General features: G+C 37.7%; 4 protein-coding genes across 12 annotated transcripts in view; 2 read left to right on the top strand and 2 right to left on the bottom strand.

Annotated features, from left to right (window-relative positions):
- ZNF654 (zinc finger protein 654) overlaps window positions 1-6,623 on the bottom strand; it is an 85,584-nt gene extending 78,961 nt beyond the window's left edge. For 2 of the 8 annotated variants that reach the window (XM_034956950.4, XM_008956863.6), the window contains exon 1: window positions 6,227-6,586. In XM_034956950.4, the coding sequence (XP_034812841.1) occupies window positions 6,227-6,412 (186 nt within the window). In that variant the 5' untranslated portion in view covers window positions 6,413-6,586. Of the gene's footprint in view, window positions 1-6,226 lie in introns of all 8 variants that reach the window. The other 6 variants (XM_034956956.3, XM_034956951.4, XM_024928107.5 and 3 more) reach the window with 6 other exon arrangements.
- Window positions 6,624-6,684: 61 nt separating this feature from the next.
- On the top strand, window positions 6,685-13,733 carry LOC100974639 (uncharacterized). 2 transcript variants are annotated; one of them, XM_003831519.8, is made up of 4 exons: window positions 6,685-6,917; window positions 7,509-7,713; window positions 8,438-8,539; window positions 9,733-13,733. In XM_003831519.8, exons 1-2 carry the CDS (start codon window positions 6,685-6,687, stop codon window positions 7,591-7,593), a joined length of 318 nt encoding a protein of 105 aa, XP_003831567.2. In that variant the 3' UTR covers window positions 7,594-7,713; window positions 8,438-8,539; window positions 9,733-13,733. The 2 variants fall into 2 exon arrangements, with proteins under 2 accessions (XP_003831567.2, XP_003831565.2); XM_003831517.8 differs by lacking the exon at window positions 8,438-8,539.
- The window catches only part of HTR1F (5-hydroxytryptamine receptor 1F), a 263,146-nt gene continuing 255,098 nt past the window's right edge, over window positions 7,783-15,830 (bottom strand). The window contains exon 4 of the transcript XR_004670617.2: window positions 7,783-7,906. The gene's annotated coding sequence lies outside the window, so the exon portion shown is untranslated. The remainder of the gene's footprint in view (window positions 7,907-15,830) is intronic.
- On the top strand, window positions 9,756-13,733 carry CGGBP1 (CGG triplet repeat binding protein 1). Its single transcript, XM_057301834.2, has one exon. The coding sequence runs from the start codon at window positions 9,756-9,758 to the stop codon at window positions 10,257-10,259; it is 504 nt and encodes a 167-aa protein (XP_057157817.1). The 3' UTR covers window positions 10,260-13,733.

Here is a 15,830-nt window from a genome sequence, read left to right as displayed (position 1 = left end):
ATAATAAACAATCTGTGAGGTAGGAAAAGAAAATGAAATTTATTTTATATACTTTATTTTTTCTTTGATTATAAAATAGGTTTAATTTTTAAAAAACTAAAAAATAAATGTAAAAAATAAAATTCAGCCATAAGCATACCACCACAAAGTTAACAACATTTTGGTATATTTCAGTCTTTTTATTTACAAAGGTGAACTCACCTGTGTCCTGTGTCTTTTCAGTAGTTATACTATAAACAGTTTCTCGTATGAATAAATATTCTTTAAATACATGATTATTTAGGGAAAAGGGACATAGGATTACATTATATGTACTAACTCCCCTAATAATAGTCATTTAGGTAGTTTTCAATGATTTACTATTACAAACAACGTCATTATGAACAATCAGTTCAACTCAACTCTGAAAGTCAACCTATAAAGGCATTAAGGAGCAACAATAACAAAAAAAAAAGGATTTAGCTCCCCAAATACAGCCATCAACATCTAAGGTTCATTTGTTTTGTTTTTTCCTAATTATAATAAACGAGTTAATGTCTTTCCAGGGAATTCACCTTTTATGAAGACTTGAAATATCCCAAATGTGCCAAAATTTGAAAACTTTTTAAAAAGCTAAAATTTTCATTTGCAATTGAGAAATAAAAATAATTTTGCATCAATGCAATTAAATTTATCAATGCAATTATCGATGCAATTAAAAAATTATTATCAATGCAATTAAAAAGTTATCAATGCACTTAAATTATTTCTAGCTCTGGATATTCACCACAGAATAGATAAGAAAATAGGATACTCTTTTTCAAAAGTAAATAAGTGACTGCAAATTATTCTCAATACTTTCCTTTTCATCTTTCATACTATTATTTACTGAGCTAGAAAACTAATTTGAGACTTCTAGTTAAATGTGACAGATTGAACCACATTTACGTCTGATCCTACTTGAAAACTCCACTAAAATAACAGTAAAAATATTTGTGTTTTAAAAGAGCTAAACCCACTGGACAAAGCAATGAAAAAGGAGAGATATCTACAGATGGGTAGTTGGAAATTAGATGGATGGGTGGTAACTGGCTTAACAGACCCAAGAAACTGAAAGCCAAGCCATCAGTAGAGGGAGTTTGGGAACAAGCTCATGTGTGCTTGAATCAACCCCAGAACCCCAGAACATCTCAGGAATTTGAGGTACCACATACCTCCAAAAGATGTGAAAACAGAGTCAGAAACAAAAAGATCAAAATCTCCCCCAGATCCCTCCCCTAACAAAACAATGGCAACTAACTCCTAATTCTCTGAAGACACTGAACATTTGGACACAAAGAGGGTAGCAGGAAGGAAAGGGATAAACAAAAACGGGGTATAATCAAAGTGTACATAGTGAACATGCTCAATAGTGAGATCAATAGTGAGATAGTAAGATAGTCCCTATCTCCTTCCTGTACTAGGCCAACTGATTCCATCTAAAACAACTAGGGAAAAAATTACTTATAAATATAGAGGTAAATATCAAAACTGAAAGAGTTGCCAGTGATAGCCTCTGGAGAATAAGAAGTAGGAAAGGAAGAGGACAGGGCATGACTGCAATTTTTTGTTATAAGCTGTGGCAAAAAAAAAAAAAAAAAGAAGCTGGTTGTTCAATAATATCCATTCTTGTTTTCTTCCATACTGACAGAATCGTAGGCATGTGTTGATCAAAGAAACAAAAACCTAGAAAAATTTCCTAACATTCTTTTCAGATGGGGATAACTCACAAGATGAAAGTGGGTCATTAAGTAGGATTTAGGACAAGTTGTTTTGGTTTACACCACAGAGACAACCAGCTCCTGCCACTGGGAAGTCAGATGTGATAGTTGGGACTCAAGCAACTACCCTGGATCATGACACAAACTCGGGATGCTAAGACAAGGATGACTAGTAAGAAAGAGCAAATGATAGTATGGCCACTGTACCATCCCTACACTATCTATTCAAGATTTTTTTACATAAGAAATAAATGCCCACCTTGTTTGAACCACTTAAGTCAGGTCTCCATTAGCACCAAAATGCAATTCCTGATACTTAGGCCTTATATGACTTCTTAAAACTAAGTACATTAATAAAAATTAAAGATAAATTAAAAATAATCCCAATTAATAGCAAGAATTAGTAAAAATGTATTATACCCTAGAAAACTATTCATAGAGCTATAATAAGTATTATGTAAATCCTATATCAAGACCAAGAAATAAGGATTGTTTCTTCCTGAGACAAATTTTAATTTCTCTAAATTAAGAGACATTAGAATGTATTTTATAATACTATGGGACACTCTCTTTTCTGTGAATACCATCTCTTAAGGCACCTATTACAGTGCCTGGACCACAGTCGTTACTTAAAAACTATTTGAGGATCATTAAAAACTTTACTGCCATTTATATCAGCATTACGCATATAAGGTACCCACTAAGAGTCCCAAAGTAAGGGTACAGCCAAGTTTCTCAACCTCGGCATTACTGATATTCCGGACCAGATAATTCTTTGTTGTTAGAGCTATCCTGTGCATTGCAGGATGTTCAGTAGCATCTCTAGCCTCCATGCACTAGATGTCAGCAGCAAACCTCAATCATGACAATCAAAACTATCTCCTGACATTGCCAAATGTCTCCTAAGGGAAACGAAATCTCTGAGAACCCCTGCCATAGTTGTTTTACAAATCATTGTGTTTCACCAGGAGCATTCGGCTTTTCTAATTAAATAACAGAATTTAAGAATTGTAACATTTCTAAATTTTCTCTCAAGTTTACTGCGAAACACAAATTATAAGCTACCTACAGATTATCTCTAATGTCCCTCATAAATCCTCAGAGGATTTTACAAGAGAAATATTAATAGCATCTACCTATTTAAGTCTATCTGTGTGCTAGGTACAATACTAAGTACTTTATATTCTTCTCTCTTTTTATATTCATGACATCCTCGTGGCATGACTATTAACCCCACTGTAGTATGAAATAATTTTAAATTATATTTCAATCAACATATCAAAGTGGTTCCAGAAATCCTTTTTTATTACTCATTATATTCATTCTGGCACTGAACTAAGAAGAAAGTATCTTAACTTCCTTAGTTTACAATCAATTTATGACAAAAAATTCAGTGTATTTGGTGACAAAATAAATTGAATTATTAAAACTTTCAGGAATTAGAAAAGTGTTTACAGCACTTAACAAGTCAGACAATAACAGTCTGCTTCTTGAAGTATTTCTTACTACTGTGTCATAATGAAAGAGTACTTTCTAAACTTTTCATCCATAATACCAAGTTATTTCCAATAACTTCTTTTTCCTTTCACATCACTTGCAACAACAACAACAAAAAACTCCCATCTATAATTGAGGATTTACTTACTGCTTTTCAGCAGAAACTGAAGACTGAGTTCAAATCCCAGCATGTCTACATAATGGAAACTAAGACACCTTAACTTGTTCATGCCTCAATTTCAACTATGCTACTTGCTGTCTGAAGCTTAAGAGTTAGTAGGCCTTCCATAAAAGTTACTTTCCCCTACCTTTCATCCTCAAAGGAAATTAAGTATCAGTTAAGGGCCAGTTTTATTTAAGCATTTATTGAGTCAGCTAACAAGAGCCAAGGGAGAATGTGATAGGGCCAGTCCAACATTATTACACTGTATCTTCTGTTTTACTTTTCCTTATGGTAAAAGACACAAAAACCCCTCTGGAAAAGAAGTGTTCCTTCCTCTCTCCCTTTGCCCACACAACTAACTGCCAAGAAATTTTGATTCATATTTCCCTCTAAAAAGAGGAAGATAAACCAGAGCCTTTCTTTGAAACACCACTAACCTGTCTGTATAATTCATGTATTTAGTTAACTGTCACATACCCCAACTGCACAATATCCATTGCATTACTCACGATTAAGTCATTCACTAATAAAAACAAATTATTATACTTAATATTAGCCTCAGTGTCAGAAAACCAAATTTTTAAAAAGAAATCTTCGACTAGGAATTAGATTAAATAATCCCCCTGCTTCCCTTACTGACGAATGAAGCAATTACTATGGTAGAATTTTATTTCTCAGTTGATAAAATTCAACTTAATAAAGGAATATTTTATTCCATCTAAAAGCTTTAATATAAAAAAGGACTTCACAAAGCTCACCTGCAAAGTAAAACCAGGACAAAACCTCAGAGCAGATCTCTCAGTAACCTAGAGTATTATAAAATATGTAAAGTTTCAGGTAATAAACTATGTTTCAGGTAAAAGTTGGTAACATGAAAGTATGTCAGTCTAACATAATTTAGCAATAGAAAATAAACGTTCATTAAGTTCTTCCTGTTTTATTTCCTTGGATATACAGGAGGTAGCGAAGTCATAAAGTAGTCAACTTCATTTGTTCTTAAAATATTGTACTGTCACTATTAAGACACTGTGTTTTGCAGGCTAAATTTGTCATTTGTTCTAAAATTTTAGTAGCTGGTTGTTGATATAAAAAGCAAAACAAACAAATTAAATAGATTTTCAGCCCCTGAATATATTAAAAATATAAATTGTATCCTAATTTTCAGAAGTTTACAATTCCTATAGATACAAAATCTACCAATAGCGTGGTTTCTAGATGTAAAAGGTATAGTTAGAAAACAAGTGCTCTGAAAACAAGACACTGAACCTCTAAATTCAGTGAATGCCAATTATCAAAATAAAAGTGAATGCCAATTATCAAAATAAAAATACATTTTCAAGAAAGTCATTAAATAGCAATGCCAAAGAAACTGACATACTCTTCAAACCAACTTCTTTATGACACTGGGGGAAAACATGAAATCAAAAGGCAATTTAAACTAAAGCATTAAAAACTTACCTGAAAAATGTCAACTCCATCCTTTTTCTTTCAATGCTTGTAAGGGAATTCTTACAAGCTTTCCCTTACAAGCATTGAAAGAAATTCCTTACAAGCATTGAAAAAATTCCTTACAAGCATTGAAAGAAATGTCAGCAAACATGATGCCCATTTCTCATTAACTTTATTTCCTACTTGTTATCAGAATGAAATTAATAGCTACCTGATTCAAACCCTTCACATATTTAACTATTACTCCTCTTTGACAGAAGGGGAAACTGAGACACAGAGTAACTTGTCCAAGGTAATAATTTCTGCCAGGAGATGGTGGAGCCAGAATCTGAACCCTATACACCCAAATTAATGGACGCATTTTAAAAGGGATGGGAAGGAAAAGGAGCAGTTAGTTTTTTTCCCCAAAATAGCTTGCAAAAAAAGACTGTTGTGAATGGGAACAAACCGTTTAAATTACAAATGCAAGTAGATGAGAATGCAGAGTACACACATTTTACCCCTAAAAAAGTAGGGGCATATTTGTTATATTTGATTACAAACACTTTGAACAACATCAAACCCCTGTGACGGTCGACTGAGTAAATAATTTAATGTCACCGTTCAGACACTGTATTTTACAGGCTAAATAAAATACATTATATATTGAAGGATGAGGGGGGTTGGTGATGTTAACCGGAGCAAGAGTTTAAGGAAAATTACTTTCATTATGAGCAGTTAATTAGAAAAGAGTGCGTGTGTCAACCGAAGGAGGTTAAAAAAAATGACAATCACATTGCCTTAACGCACTCTCTGTCCGAAAAAAGTAACTAAATCACCGTGGGTCAGCGTCTACGCCAACTGGAGAACCGGCCCAGCGGGATCTTGTGAGGGGATGACAGGAGACCCTAGAAGAGGGGGAACAGTGGCAGTGACAGGAAAGATGGCATGTCTCCCATCCCGGAAAAAAAGGGGAGAACACGGGGGGCAATCGGCGGAGAGGGGAAGGCAGAAAATGTTACCAGAGGTGCCAAATGAGGTGAGAAAGACCAGGGTAGGAAACATAAGAAAGGCGGGACTCTCGGGCAGGAAGGTCTGTTTGGGGTAGGGAAGGCATGTCAGGACAGAGCTTTCCGGACAGCCGACCTTCCTTCTTTCCAGCCCCTCCATCCCCGACAAACTCACTTTCTCAGCAACCCTAAGCCCGTGGGTCACCCTCGCCCTGCTCCCCGCCCCCCACCCCAAGCCGGATAAGTGGAGGAGGGAGCTTCAGCCTCACCCTCCTTGTTGGGGAGGAGCGGGCACTGGACATAGACCAGATTCATGGACGAGAAGGCCAGGAGACGCAGAGAGGCCCAGGACCCGGGTGACAAGTCGGGGCGGCCAACGGACGCCTCACCTGACAGAAGCGTCGGCAGTAATCCCGACTGCTGATTCCGACGCCGCTGCCGCAGTTGCCGCTGCCAGCACCGCCTCTACCGTCGCCCGCAGCTCTAAGCCCCACAGGGCCCAGCGGGGACTCCACAATGGCCACAAGCTCTTCTCCGAGGCGTTCGGCCTCTTGGTCGCTCTCTTCCTCCGCCATGAGGCTCTCGCCGCCCAGCGCGTACCAGCCCCTGCGCCGCCGCCGCCGCCGTAGATGCCTAGGCTAACCTCCTCCTCCTCTCTAGTTCCCTCCCCCTTCCCTCCTCCCTAGCCGGACAGGGGCCTCTCGGCTGGGCTCTACTTCCGGCTCCGCCCACCCACGCCCCCAGTTTTTATTGGAAGACGCAAGCTGCCAATCATGCTCATGCCCGCCTTTCCACTACTATTGGTGAAATCGGCAGTCTGTTTGATAAACCGGCCGTCTGTTGGTCAATGCTGCTCGGCGGTTGCTGGGGACCGCCTACGGGCTCTGCCATAGGCGGTGCAGGCGGACGGGGCGCGGCGGGGGACACGGCGGCCGCCGCGGGGCTCGATCGGGCAACGGCGGCGACGGCGGCAGCGACGGATCCTCCTCCTCCCTTATTCCCTTGCTCCTCTTTCTTCCTTCTCTTTTCCTTTCCGGCTGGGCCTCGTCCACTTTCCCTAACGGCGGCCTCGATCCTACGGTACCAAGGAGCTAGGGAGGCCGAGGGTGGGCCCGACCGTTGGTGCGGGCTCTGGGCCCGGGGCCTTCCGTCCAGAAGCTGGAACCGGGGGCGGGGCCGGGGCACAGTTGTCGGCGGGAGGAAGAGGGAGGAGACGGGAAGCTTGACAGCGGCCGCCTCCGCCAGGCGCCTGCCGCCGCCTCCCTTGAGACTGCCGCCAAGTCGGCTGTCGAGTTCCCGGGCCCACAGCTGGCACCTGGGACTCGGCCTTGCCCAGCTAGCGGGGTCGGGACGGCTGGGCGCCGGCGTGCTGGGCTTGGCGCCGGAGGAGAGAGCCCAGACGCCGGGAACGTCCTGGGCCCCGCCTCTCCCCCGCCCCCGCCCGAACCCCCGGGCCTGGGTTGCTGGAGGAGGTGCCAAGCGGGCGGACCACCGAGGAGGACCTGGGAGGGGAAGTGTTAGGGTAAACGTTGGGATCGGGTTTGTAGTTACCTATAAAGTGATTTTAGAAACACCTGCGTGGTGGCAGTTGTTGACGTTCTTGTTCATCTTTTCAGTCACCCTCCTTCCGTCCCCCATTTTTTCCTTCCATTTGTTTTTCGTGTTTTACAGTAAAGGCATGACTTCCTGGCACCGCAGGGAAAATCGGGTGCAAGCCCAGAAACTATTTCCCCACCACCACTTGTTGAAAAACTGATTTGAAGGCATCTCCGGGGTTGAACAAACGGAAAGTGCCAGGATTTGATGCGTCTCTGGTTTCTCTCTGGAGACCATTCCCTGCTAAGTATCAAGACGAAAAAAACTGGAAACTAATCCGGTAAACATTTAAATTTGAAAACTTATGATGAGTTTTATTTTGATCTAGCAAACGATATGCTTTTTCTCTTTTGTTGGCTAATTCCTGCACTTCTTAATTTCTTCATTTGTTGAAAATGTTTTCTTCTATTGAAAACACTTTTGTTCTTCGGGTATGTAAACTCGAGCATCCTCTACTGGGTGGAAATTTGCCTCTGCAGTAACACAAACAGACTTCTTGAAATTACGAAAACATTGGAAAGTATAGGCCTTTCACATTAGCACAAATGATTGAGCATTTTATGCTATAAAGAATTACATGCTTATTGTTTTTGAAATCCAAATATTTAAAGATACAAGACTTTTTACATAGAAAGTAAGACTTACGCATTACGGGGCACAAATATTTAATATTTACCACAACTAGGTTAGAACCATTAACCATATTTGGTATAGTTACCTCATATTTACCACAACTAGGTTATATTTGGTATATTTACCACAACTAGGTTACAACCATTAATCATAATTGGTACTGATTTGTGAGGGAGTGTAAAACACATACCATTTACTTAAAGTATAAACGTGTAATGGTAAGTACTAGATAGGAATCATAACTGTCTTCTCTGCCGTTGCAAACCTGTAGCCTAACACAATATTTGGCAAATGAGAGCTGTGCACTTTAAAAAAAAAAAAAGCGGAAAAAATAAAATTTATTAAAACCTAGACTTTATCGTACTTTTCAGAATTTCTGTGGAATGTTTAATCTTCTGGATCCATGACTGTCTGATACGTTGGCAATTTAAAGTCCTTTTGAAAGAGAGTTCATGTTACCCAGCTATTCTCTAGTATGTATTCATGGAATATTCCATCGTTTCTTGATTACACTTATGAGACATAATTCTTCAGAGCACACTTAGAATTATTTCTCTAACATATTTATGCAGACAGAATTCCATCTTGAATTTTATCAAATTCACTTTAACTTCTTAAGTCTTGGTTATTGTAAGAGCCCAAAGGTATGGCCCCAGGGAACAATTAAGACTTGATGATTTGTCACCTACCAAAATATGTTCATTATCTAAAGGTTTCAATGCCCATAAGGCTGTCATTTGGTATTTAGTGCAGTGCTCATAAAAGTGTGTTATTAGGATAAATTGAGAAATTAATTAAGCTGCTTCTAGATTAAATAAATATAAATATTTGGACAAATAGTGAAGATACGTACTTTTTCCATCAAATTTTAATTGAGGTTCTGCTGTATACTAGACTCTGTGTTCTTGATTTTGTTCTTACTAGTTAAGTGAAGTAAGTATTAACAAATGTAATTATTAATTTTAATGGGAAAAGGAAACAAGTATTAGAGAAGTAAGACTGCATATCTTAACACCTTTTGGAAAACGGAGGTATACATGCATTACAAAATAACTTTGAACTGTATATTTTGGCTTTACAATTTAATGTCATTGTTGCTTTTAGTTGTATTTGGTCTGGTTTTTTTTTTTTGTGGTTTTTCCTCAGAAGAATTTTGGAAACTATATTCATCTTCATATAGAATTATGGCAGTTTATAGGCCCACCTGTTTGAAAAAACTTTATCCACAGTTGTGTTCCTAAAATCAGTTGTCCCAGAATTGTGACAGGAAAGAAGCTCTTTTGAACTTGAATGCATATCTAAATTAGAAAAGATTAATACAATTTATATCCTGAATGTAATTTATATGCTAAATATTGAACTGTGATTAGGTTTCCCTAAATAATAGTGACATCTGGGATAGTTTGAGTTCTTTCTTTATAGTCTAATTTACTTGAATTTCGTAAAAATCAAGGAATGGACCTGATTGCGACTGGTTAGTAACTTGTTCTAGTTTTGCCTTCCCTTATATATTTCAGGTAAGTTAAGATTAATAGACACACAGTCTACTAATTTGAATTAAGTTTTTTGAAGTATTTAAAGTGTTTATATACTGCCTTTTATTGTTCATTACTTCCAGAATGAACTGTTGTTATAATACTCATCTTTGTTTCTTTTGTCTTGAAAGAACCATATTTATTTAGAATCAGAATGGAGCGATTTGTAGTAACAGCACCACCTGCTCGAAACCGTTCTAAGACTGCTTTGTATGTGACTCCCCTGGATCGAGTCACTGAGTTTGGAGGTGAGCTGCATGAAGATGGAGGAAAACTCTTCTGCACTTCTTGCAATGTGGTTCTGAATCATGTTCGCAAGTCTGCCATTAGTGACCACCTCAAGTCAAAGACTCATACCAAGAGGAAGGCAGAATTTGAAGAGCAGAATGTGAGAAAGAAGCAGAGGCCCCTAACTGCATCTCTTCAGTGCAACAGTACTGCGCAAACAGAGAAAGTCAGTGTTATCCAGGACTTTGTGAAAATGTGCCTGGAAGCCAACATCCCACTTGAGAAGGCTGATCACCCAGCAGTCCGTGCTTTCCTATCTCGCCATGTGAAGAATGGAGGCTCCATACCTAAGTCAGACCAGCTACGGAGGGCATATCTTCCTGATGGATATGAGAATGAGAATCAACTCCTCAACTCACAAGATTGTTGACTAGGAGGTTACCACCATTGTGATCAAGATAAATGTGGAGTATTAAAGTTATGTGTTGATTGTGTGGTTCATTTTTGTATTTATTTCATTTAAAATCATGTGACGCAGAATAGTTTTGCAATGTGTATATAGTTGCAGGCAAAAAAAAAAACCACCTCGCTGCAAAACTTATTGTTATTTTAGTCACCAATGGTATAAAGCAAAACCTAGGTTTAGAGTGTGCTAGGATACCTGAAACCTGATGGTTATCTTTAAAATTAATGGTTTTTCTCCTGAAATGTTTGTGCATGGAAGAACTGCCCTGCTTTTTTACCCTGTTGCCATGTATGATTATTCCTTGTGAGATTACTTAATTACTTGGATTGAAGACTAGCCTATTGAAGCTGCTGCCAGGCAACACCACTTAACAGTAACTTAAAGGAATTATTTTCTTTAGAGGATCCTCTTCAAAAAGGAAGGGATAGTGGAAAACTGTTCTTATGTCTTCAGATCCCTAGCAGAAATGACTGTTTATTTCAAACTATGTTTTACTTGTATATGATGTAGTCACCTTAACTATCTTTCAATTCCATACTTCCCCCGCCCCCATTTTAAAGGCTTATTGTTGTATTTTGTAGCAGCTTCAAGTGACCAAAAGACTAAAATCTTTCAATGTCAATGCCAAAAGCCAAGGGGAATTTTGCAGTGACAGGATTTTAGTCTCTTACTATGAATACTAATTTCAAACCATAGCTTTCATTTTAAGCATCATCTTGAATTTCTAAACTTTTTTCTATGTCTTGGTGTTAAAAGACTTCAAGATTGGCATTTTTACTTAAACAGACATTTTATGGTTGAGTTTTCTCTTTATTATAGAGAATTAGTAATTTTTTTTGGCTGACAGATCAGATAAAATTACTTTCTATTCATTAATTTTTCTCTACAACTTTATGAGTTTATTTAGGTGAATAGTCTAGACTAGAAACAAGTTTACTTTATCTGCTTTTCCTCTGGTGGTACAAGGTTTTTAACATGGATGGTAAACAATTGTCTAGAAATTCTGGCAGGTTTTTTGTAGTGGAGATCTGGCAGTATCCTGCATAACTTTGGGTGAGGAAATTGTTCTCTTAAAGATCAGCCATGTTCAGGAAATGATCTCTGTTTGAACCTCACTATCCTGTAAGGTTATCCAAGTAGCTTAGCCCGGCTAAGTTCTATCAGAGACCCAAATTATATTTTTTAAAAATTTAACAGCTGGAAACTTGGACTAGAGCTTTAATAAAAAATCTTAAATTCTTTGAAATTCAAGTTAAAAATACTTATAAGATGTATTTCTATTACAAAGCAGTGACAAATGATGCCCTGTGTGACTTGGAGTTATCTTTGACTTTTACCACAAATCTTCATTTATAAAAGAAAAGGCCAAAGTGAAAAAAAGTTAGACTGTGTATTTTTCAGTAACAGCTTTCCATGTCTTAAGATTTTTTTACAGACTTAAGTTTCTAATTCAGGTTGTCAAACTGGCCATTTGACTTCAGAGATTTGTTTTGTTTTCATTAAAAAATAAGCCTGCCGCCAAAATAAATCACCTATCAAAATGTGAACTGTTTTCCTCATGTTCAGTTACGTTAAAGTATTATGATAAATGCATGCCTAGAGTAGTGCTCTCGTTGATGAAGCACATGTATGAGGAGACCAGCAGCAAAACATAACCATATGTGTTTTGCGTTTACTTCCTCTAGAAAAGAATTTGCAGGCAACCATGTTTAATTTGAACTATCTAAGATGGTAGATTTTAGAAGCTAGGAATAATTGAGTTTTATAGCACTATTTTCAGAATACAAAAAGATACACAATCATTCTGTTTTTTGAAATTCCATGTGATTCAAACTGCTCCCTATTATTTGGGTATTAATTTGTACTAATGGCAAAATGTAATGGCAGATCAGCTTTGAGAGTGGTCCTAAGCAGTAAACTGGATGATGTTGCATTAGAAAAACATCAATAATTCATATTTAAGTTTTAGTAGTTACTACTGATTTGATAATCACTTAAATTTTATATATCTTAATGTATTTTTTCAGACTCCTAATTAATTCCCACATTCACTGTAACTAGGGGCATAGTCCATTCTGTTAGGATTATATCCTCTCCTTAGAAATGTTTTCCATCCTGTTGTGGGGATTTGGTATTAATGTTTCTTCATTGATTATGGAACTTTTGTTCCCTGAAGCTAGTTAACTGTGTCTAAAGTTAAATAAATACAGCAGAATGATTGTTTTAGCCTGCTCGAACTGATACAAATCCCTGAAACCATGATTGGCATATGTTAGATAACAAATGAGGATGTCTAAGAGGCATATGCTGCTTTGGAGGTGTAGTGAACGTGTGTACAGAAGTTTTCAATCTTAACTATATAGTGTTAGTGTGATGCTATACTATTGGAAAAATAGCAGCTTTTTTCTATTTTGTAAGTTGTATGCATAAACATAAGATTTGTCATGTTTCATTTATAAACTGCCTTCTTCAACACATGTTAATAGTGTTTTCTCAAAGTATTGATAGTATGTCTTCCAGAATTTCACAATATGCTTACAGTAAATATTTCCTAGCTTGTTGAAATGTTCAATTCTTTGTTGGCTTTCTTTTTGATTCTGTGGGGGTGTATAACAAGCCTGAAGGACATTGTAATCATTTCTTACAGGGTGAAAATTAAGAAAGATTGTGTATGAGAGCCTATATAGTTGTTTTATCCATTATCATCTTTGATTAAGACTTTTAAAAAATGCTATTTCCAGTTAATGCATTTGGCCCTATTGAATTTTCAGGGACCAGAAAACATTAAAAAGTTCTGCATCTTAATAATGGTAACCAATTAAGCTTGAGATTGTTCTGAAAGTATCAATTGCTTTAAAACTGTTGTAAGTACAGTTGGCAAGATCTCCAAGCTGAAACTTCCATGTTAAAACTTTTGCCTGTAAGAATTTGCACATGAATGTTAATGGAAAACACAAAATAAAACTTAAGATGGCCCAAAACAAAAGCCACAAACAGTTCATCATTTGGTGCTTAGTCTTTGTAAGGGCTCTCTGTGGTTTGACTTACCCCAGCTACCGTTAAATGAGGACAAATCACCTTAAAACATGTTCTTTTGATTCATAACAAGGAAAATTGGGTCTATGATTTTTTGCCAATCTTAGCCTAAAAGAAATTGCTTTAGCTTTTGGTCAGCACTGATTAAAATGTGAATAGTGAAGTGGCTATCCTAAACTGGTTTATCTCCACCCACACTATCATAGATTTCTTAGGTAAATACAATTCTTATCTAGTGGTATTCTACTTGTATTCAGAATACTGTATTAAAATTTTACTATTTCATTTTTGTATTCCGTGCTTATTTTTTTTGCTCACGCATGTATGCTTAGTATAAATGTGTCACTTCTAAAGTTTTGTCTCTGACTTCTAGAAATAAATTTCAGAAAAATTGTTTCAAAAGATTTTGAAAGCACATTTTGTTTTGTGAGTCAATGACAAATATATTTCCTGATTACAAAACAGCAGAATCTTACTGAGTTATTTTTCTACTAGTTATAGCTCCCTTTTATAATACTAGTCATTATACTCAATGTAAAAGTATATAATCTGTCAAATCAGATTCACATCATAGCTACAGATATCCCTTTTGCTCCCAAGTTGTATAGATAGTATTTAAGTTTAATCATTGCTTTTAATTGGAAATATTTTAGTTTTTTTACTTTTGGAAGTATTAGTTATTAAAGGACCTAATTTATAAGTTTCTCTGCTATATTCTCATTACCACTTGTAACAAAAAACGCATACAAATCAAAAATATTTCAGTTTTACATAATTTTGAGGGAAAATAATCCTGCTACTAATCCCTTCTGTTTGGCAAAAAATTAATCAGGCAGTTTTTGTTTTTTCTAGAATCAAAATGGCAGAAAGGGCCTTAAGTCAATACTTCTGCTTCCAGTTATTTATTTATTTATTTATTTATTTATGAGACGAAGTCTCGCTCTTGTCCCCCAGGCTGGAGTGCAATGGCACGATCTCAGCTCACTGCAACCTCCGCCTCCCGGGTTCAAGTGATTCTCCTGCCACAGCCTCCCAAGTAGCTGGGATTGATTACAAGTGTGTGCCACAATGCCCGGCTAATTTTTGTATTTTTAGTAGAGACGGGTTTCACCATGTAGGCCAGGCTGGTCTCGAACTCCTGACCTCGGATGATCCGCCCACCTCCACCTCCCAAAGTGCTGGGCTTACAAGTGTGAGCCACTGCACCCGGCCCTGCTTCCAGTTTAATATTGCCAAACCAAGAGAGTTCTGTCTTCAGTTTTCCTAAAGTGTCTCACCACAGCCTTTATTAAATGTAAACCTATTGAATGTGCCTCTGAGTCTCGTAAGTTTCTCTTTTTTTTTCCCCATTTATGTGTGAATTGAGTTGAATTATGTACCTGTGATATGTCATGATGCAAGCATACTTCTGGGATCAGACGAGCCAACCTAGCACTGTGAAAGCTAAAAAGCTAAAACTAGGAAGTAGAACAAGACTTTGATGTGATGTGTGATTTGCATCATATGTATAACATCACTTCTAAGGAATTAATTACCCTTCCCATATGTTACTTGCTTTCAATTGTTTTTATGTATACTATTTAGAGTGAATGCTTCTTAGCTCTTCCTGGCTTAAATGTTGGAATCAGATAATTTGAAAGACCATGTCCTCAAGTTCTTGGCCAAATTTGAATACTATGCAATCAACTAGTATTTATTGAATCTCTATCTCTGACACTAGCCACTGGGGGATACAGCAGAAAAAATAAAAATCCCAGCCCTCAATGAGCATGCATTCTAGTTAAGAGTCATTGTTATCTTATAGTGACCCTGGGGGTTGGGTGTGATTAGGGGGAGGTCTTTGTTTTTTCTAGGCAACTCCTTTAAGTATTCATCAGACTTGTTGCCAGTAAATAGTTAATCACTGGTTCATCTGGATTCTCATTTTGTATAGGAAGAGCAATAAAAGTTCAAAATTTGCAGATTTTTTAAAAGGTCTGCCTATCCTTTGAAAGTCTGGTAGTCTATATAATCCATAAAATATCAATTTCAGAATCTATTAGGTGATGGAGCTGACCAATTTAAATGCCTGTAAAGTAAGAACCTGCCACAGACATTTTACTGAAAAGACAGGAACTTCATTGAATATTTGATATCAAGATAGTCACTAGTTTATCTATTCACACATTAATGATTATCATAATTCAGTCTTCTGGGTTAGTATGTATATTAGATGATATATTCTCCAAACTTTTTTTTGAGACGAAGTCTCGCTCTCTCGCCCAGGCTGGAGTGCAATGGCGTGATCTCGGCCCACTGCAAGTTCTGCCTCCCGGGTTCACGCCGTTCTCCTGCCTCAGCCTCCCAAGTAGCTGGGACTACAGGCGCCCGCCACCACGCCCGGCTAATTTTTTGTATTTTTAGTAGAGACGGGGTTTCACCGTGTTAGCCAGGATGGTCTCGATCTCCTGACCTCGTGATCCGCCCGCCTCGGCCTCCCAAAGTGCTGGGATTACAGGC

This window comes from Pan paniscus, chromosome 2 (genome assembly GCF_029289425.2).
Source record: "Pan paniscus chromosome 2, NHGRI_mPanPan1-v2.0_pri, whole genome shotgun sequence".
NCBI lineage: Eukaryota > Metazoa > Chordata > Mammalia > Primates > Hominidae > Pan > Pan paniscus.
This window is presented reverse-complemented; position numbering and strand designations above follow the sequence as displayed.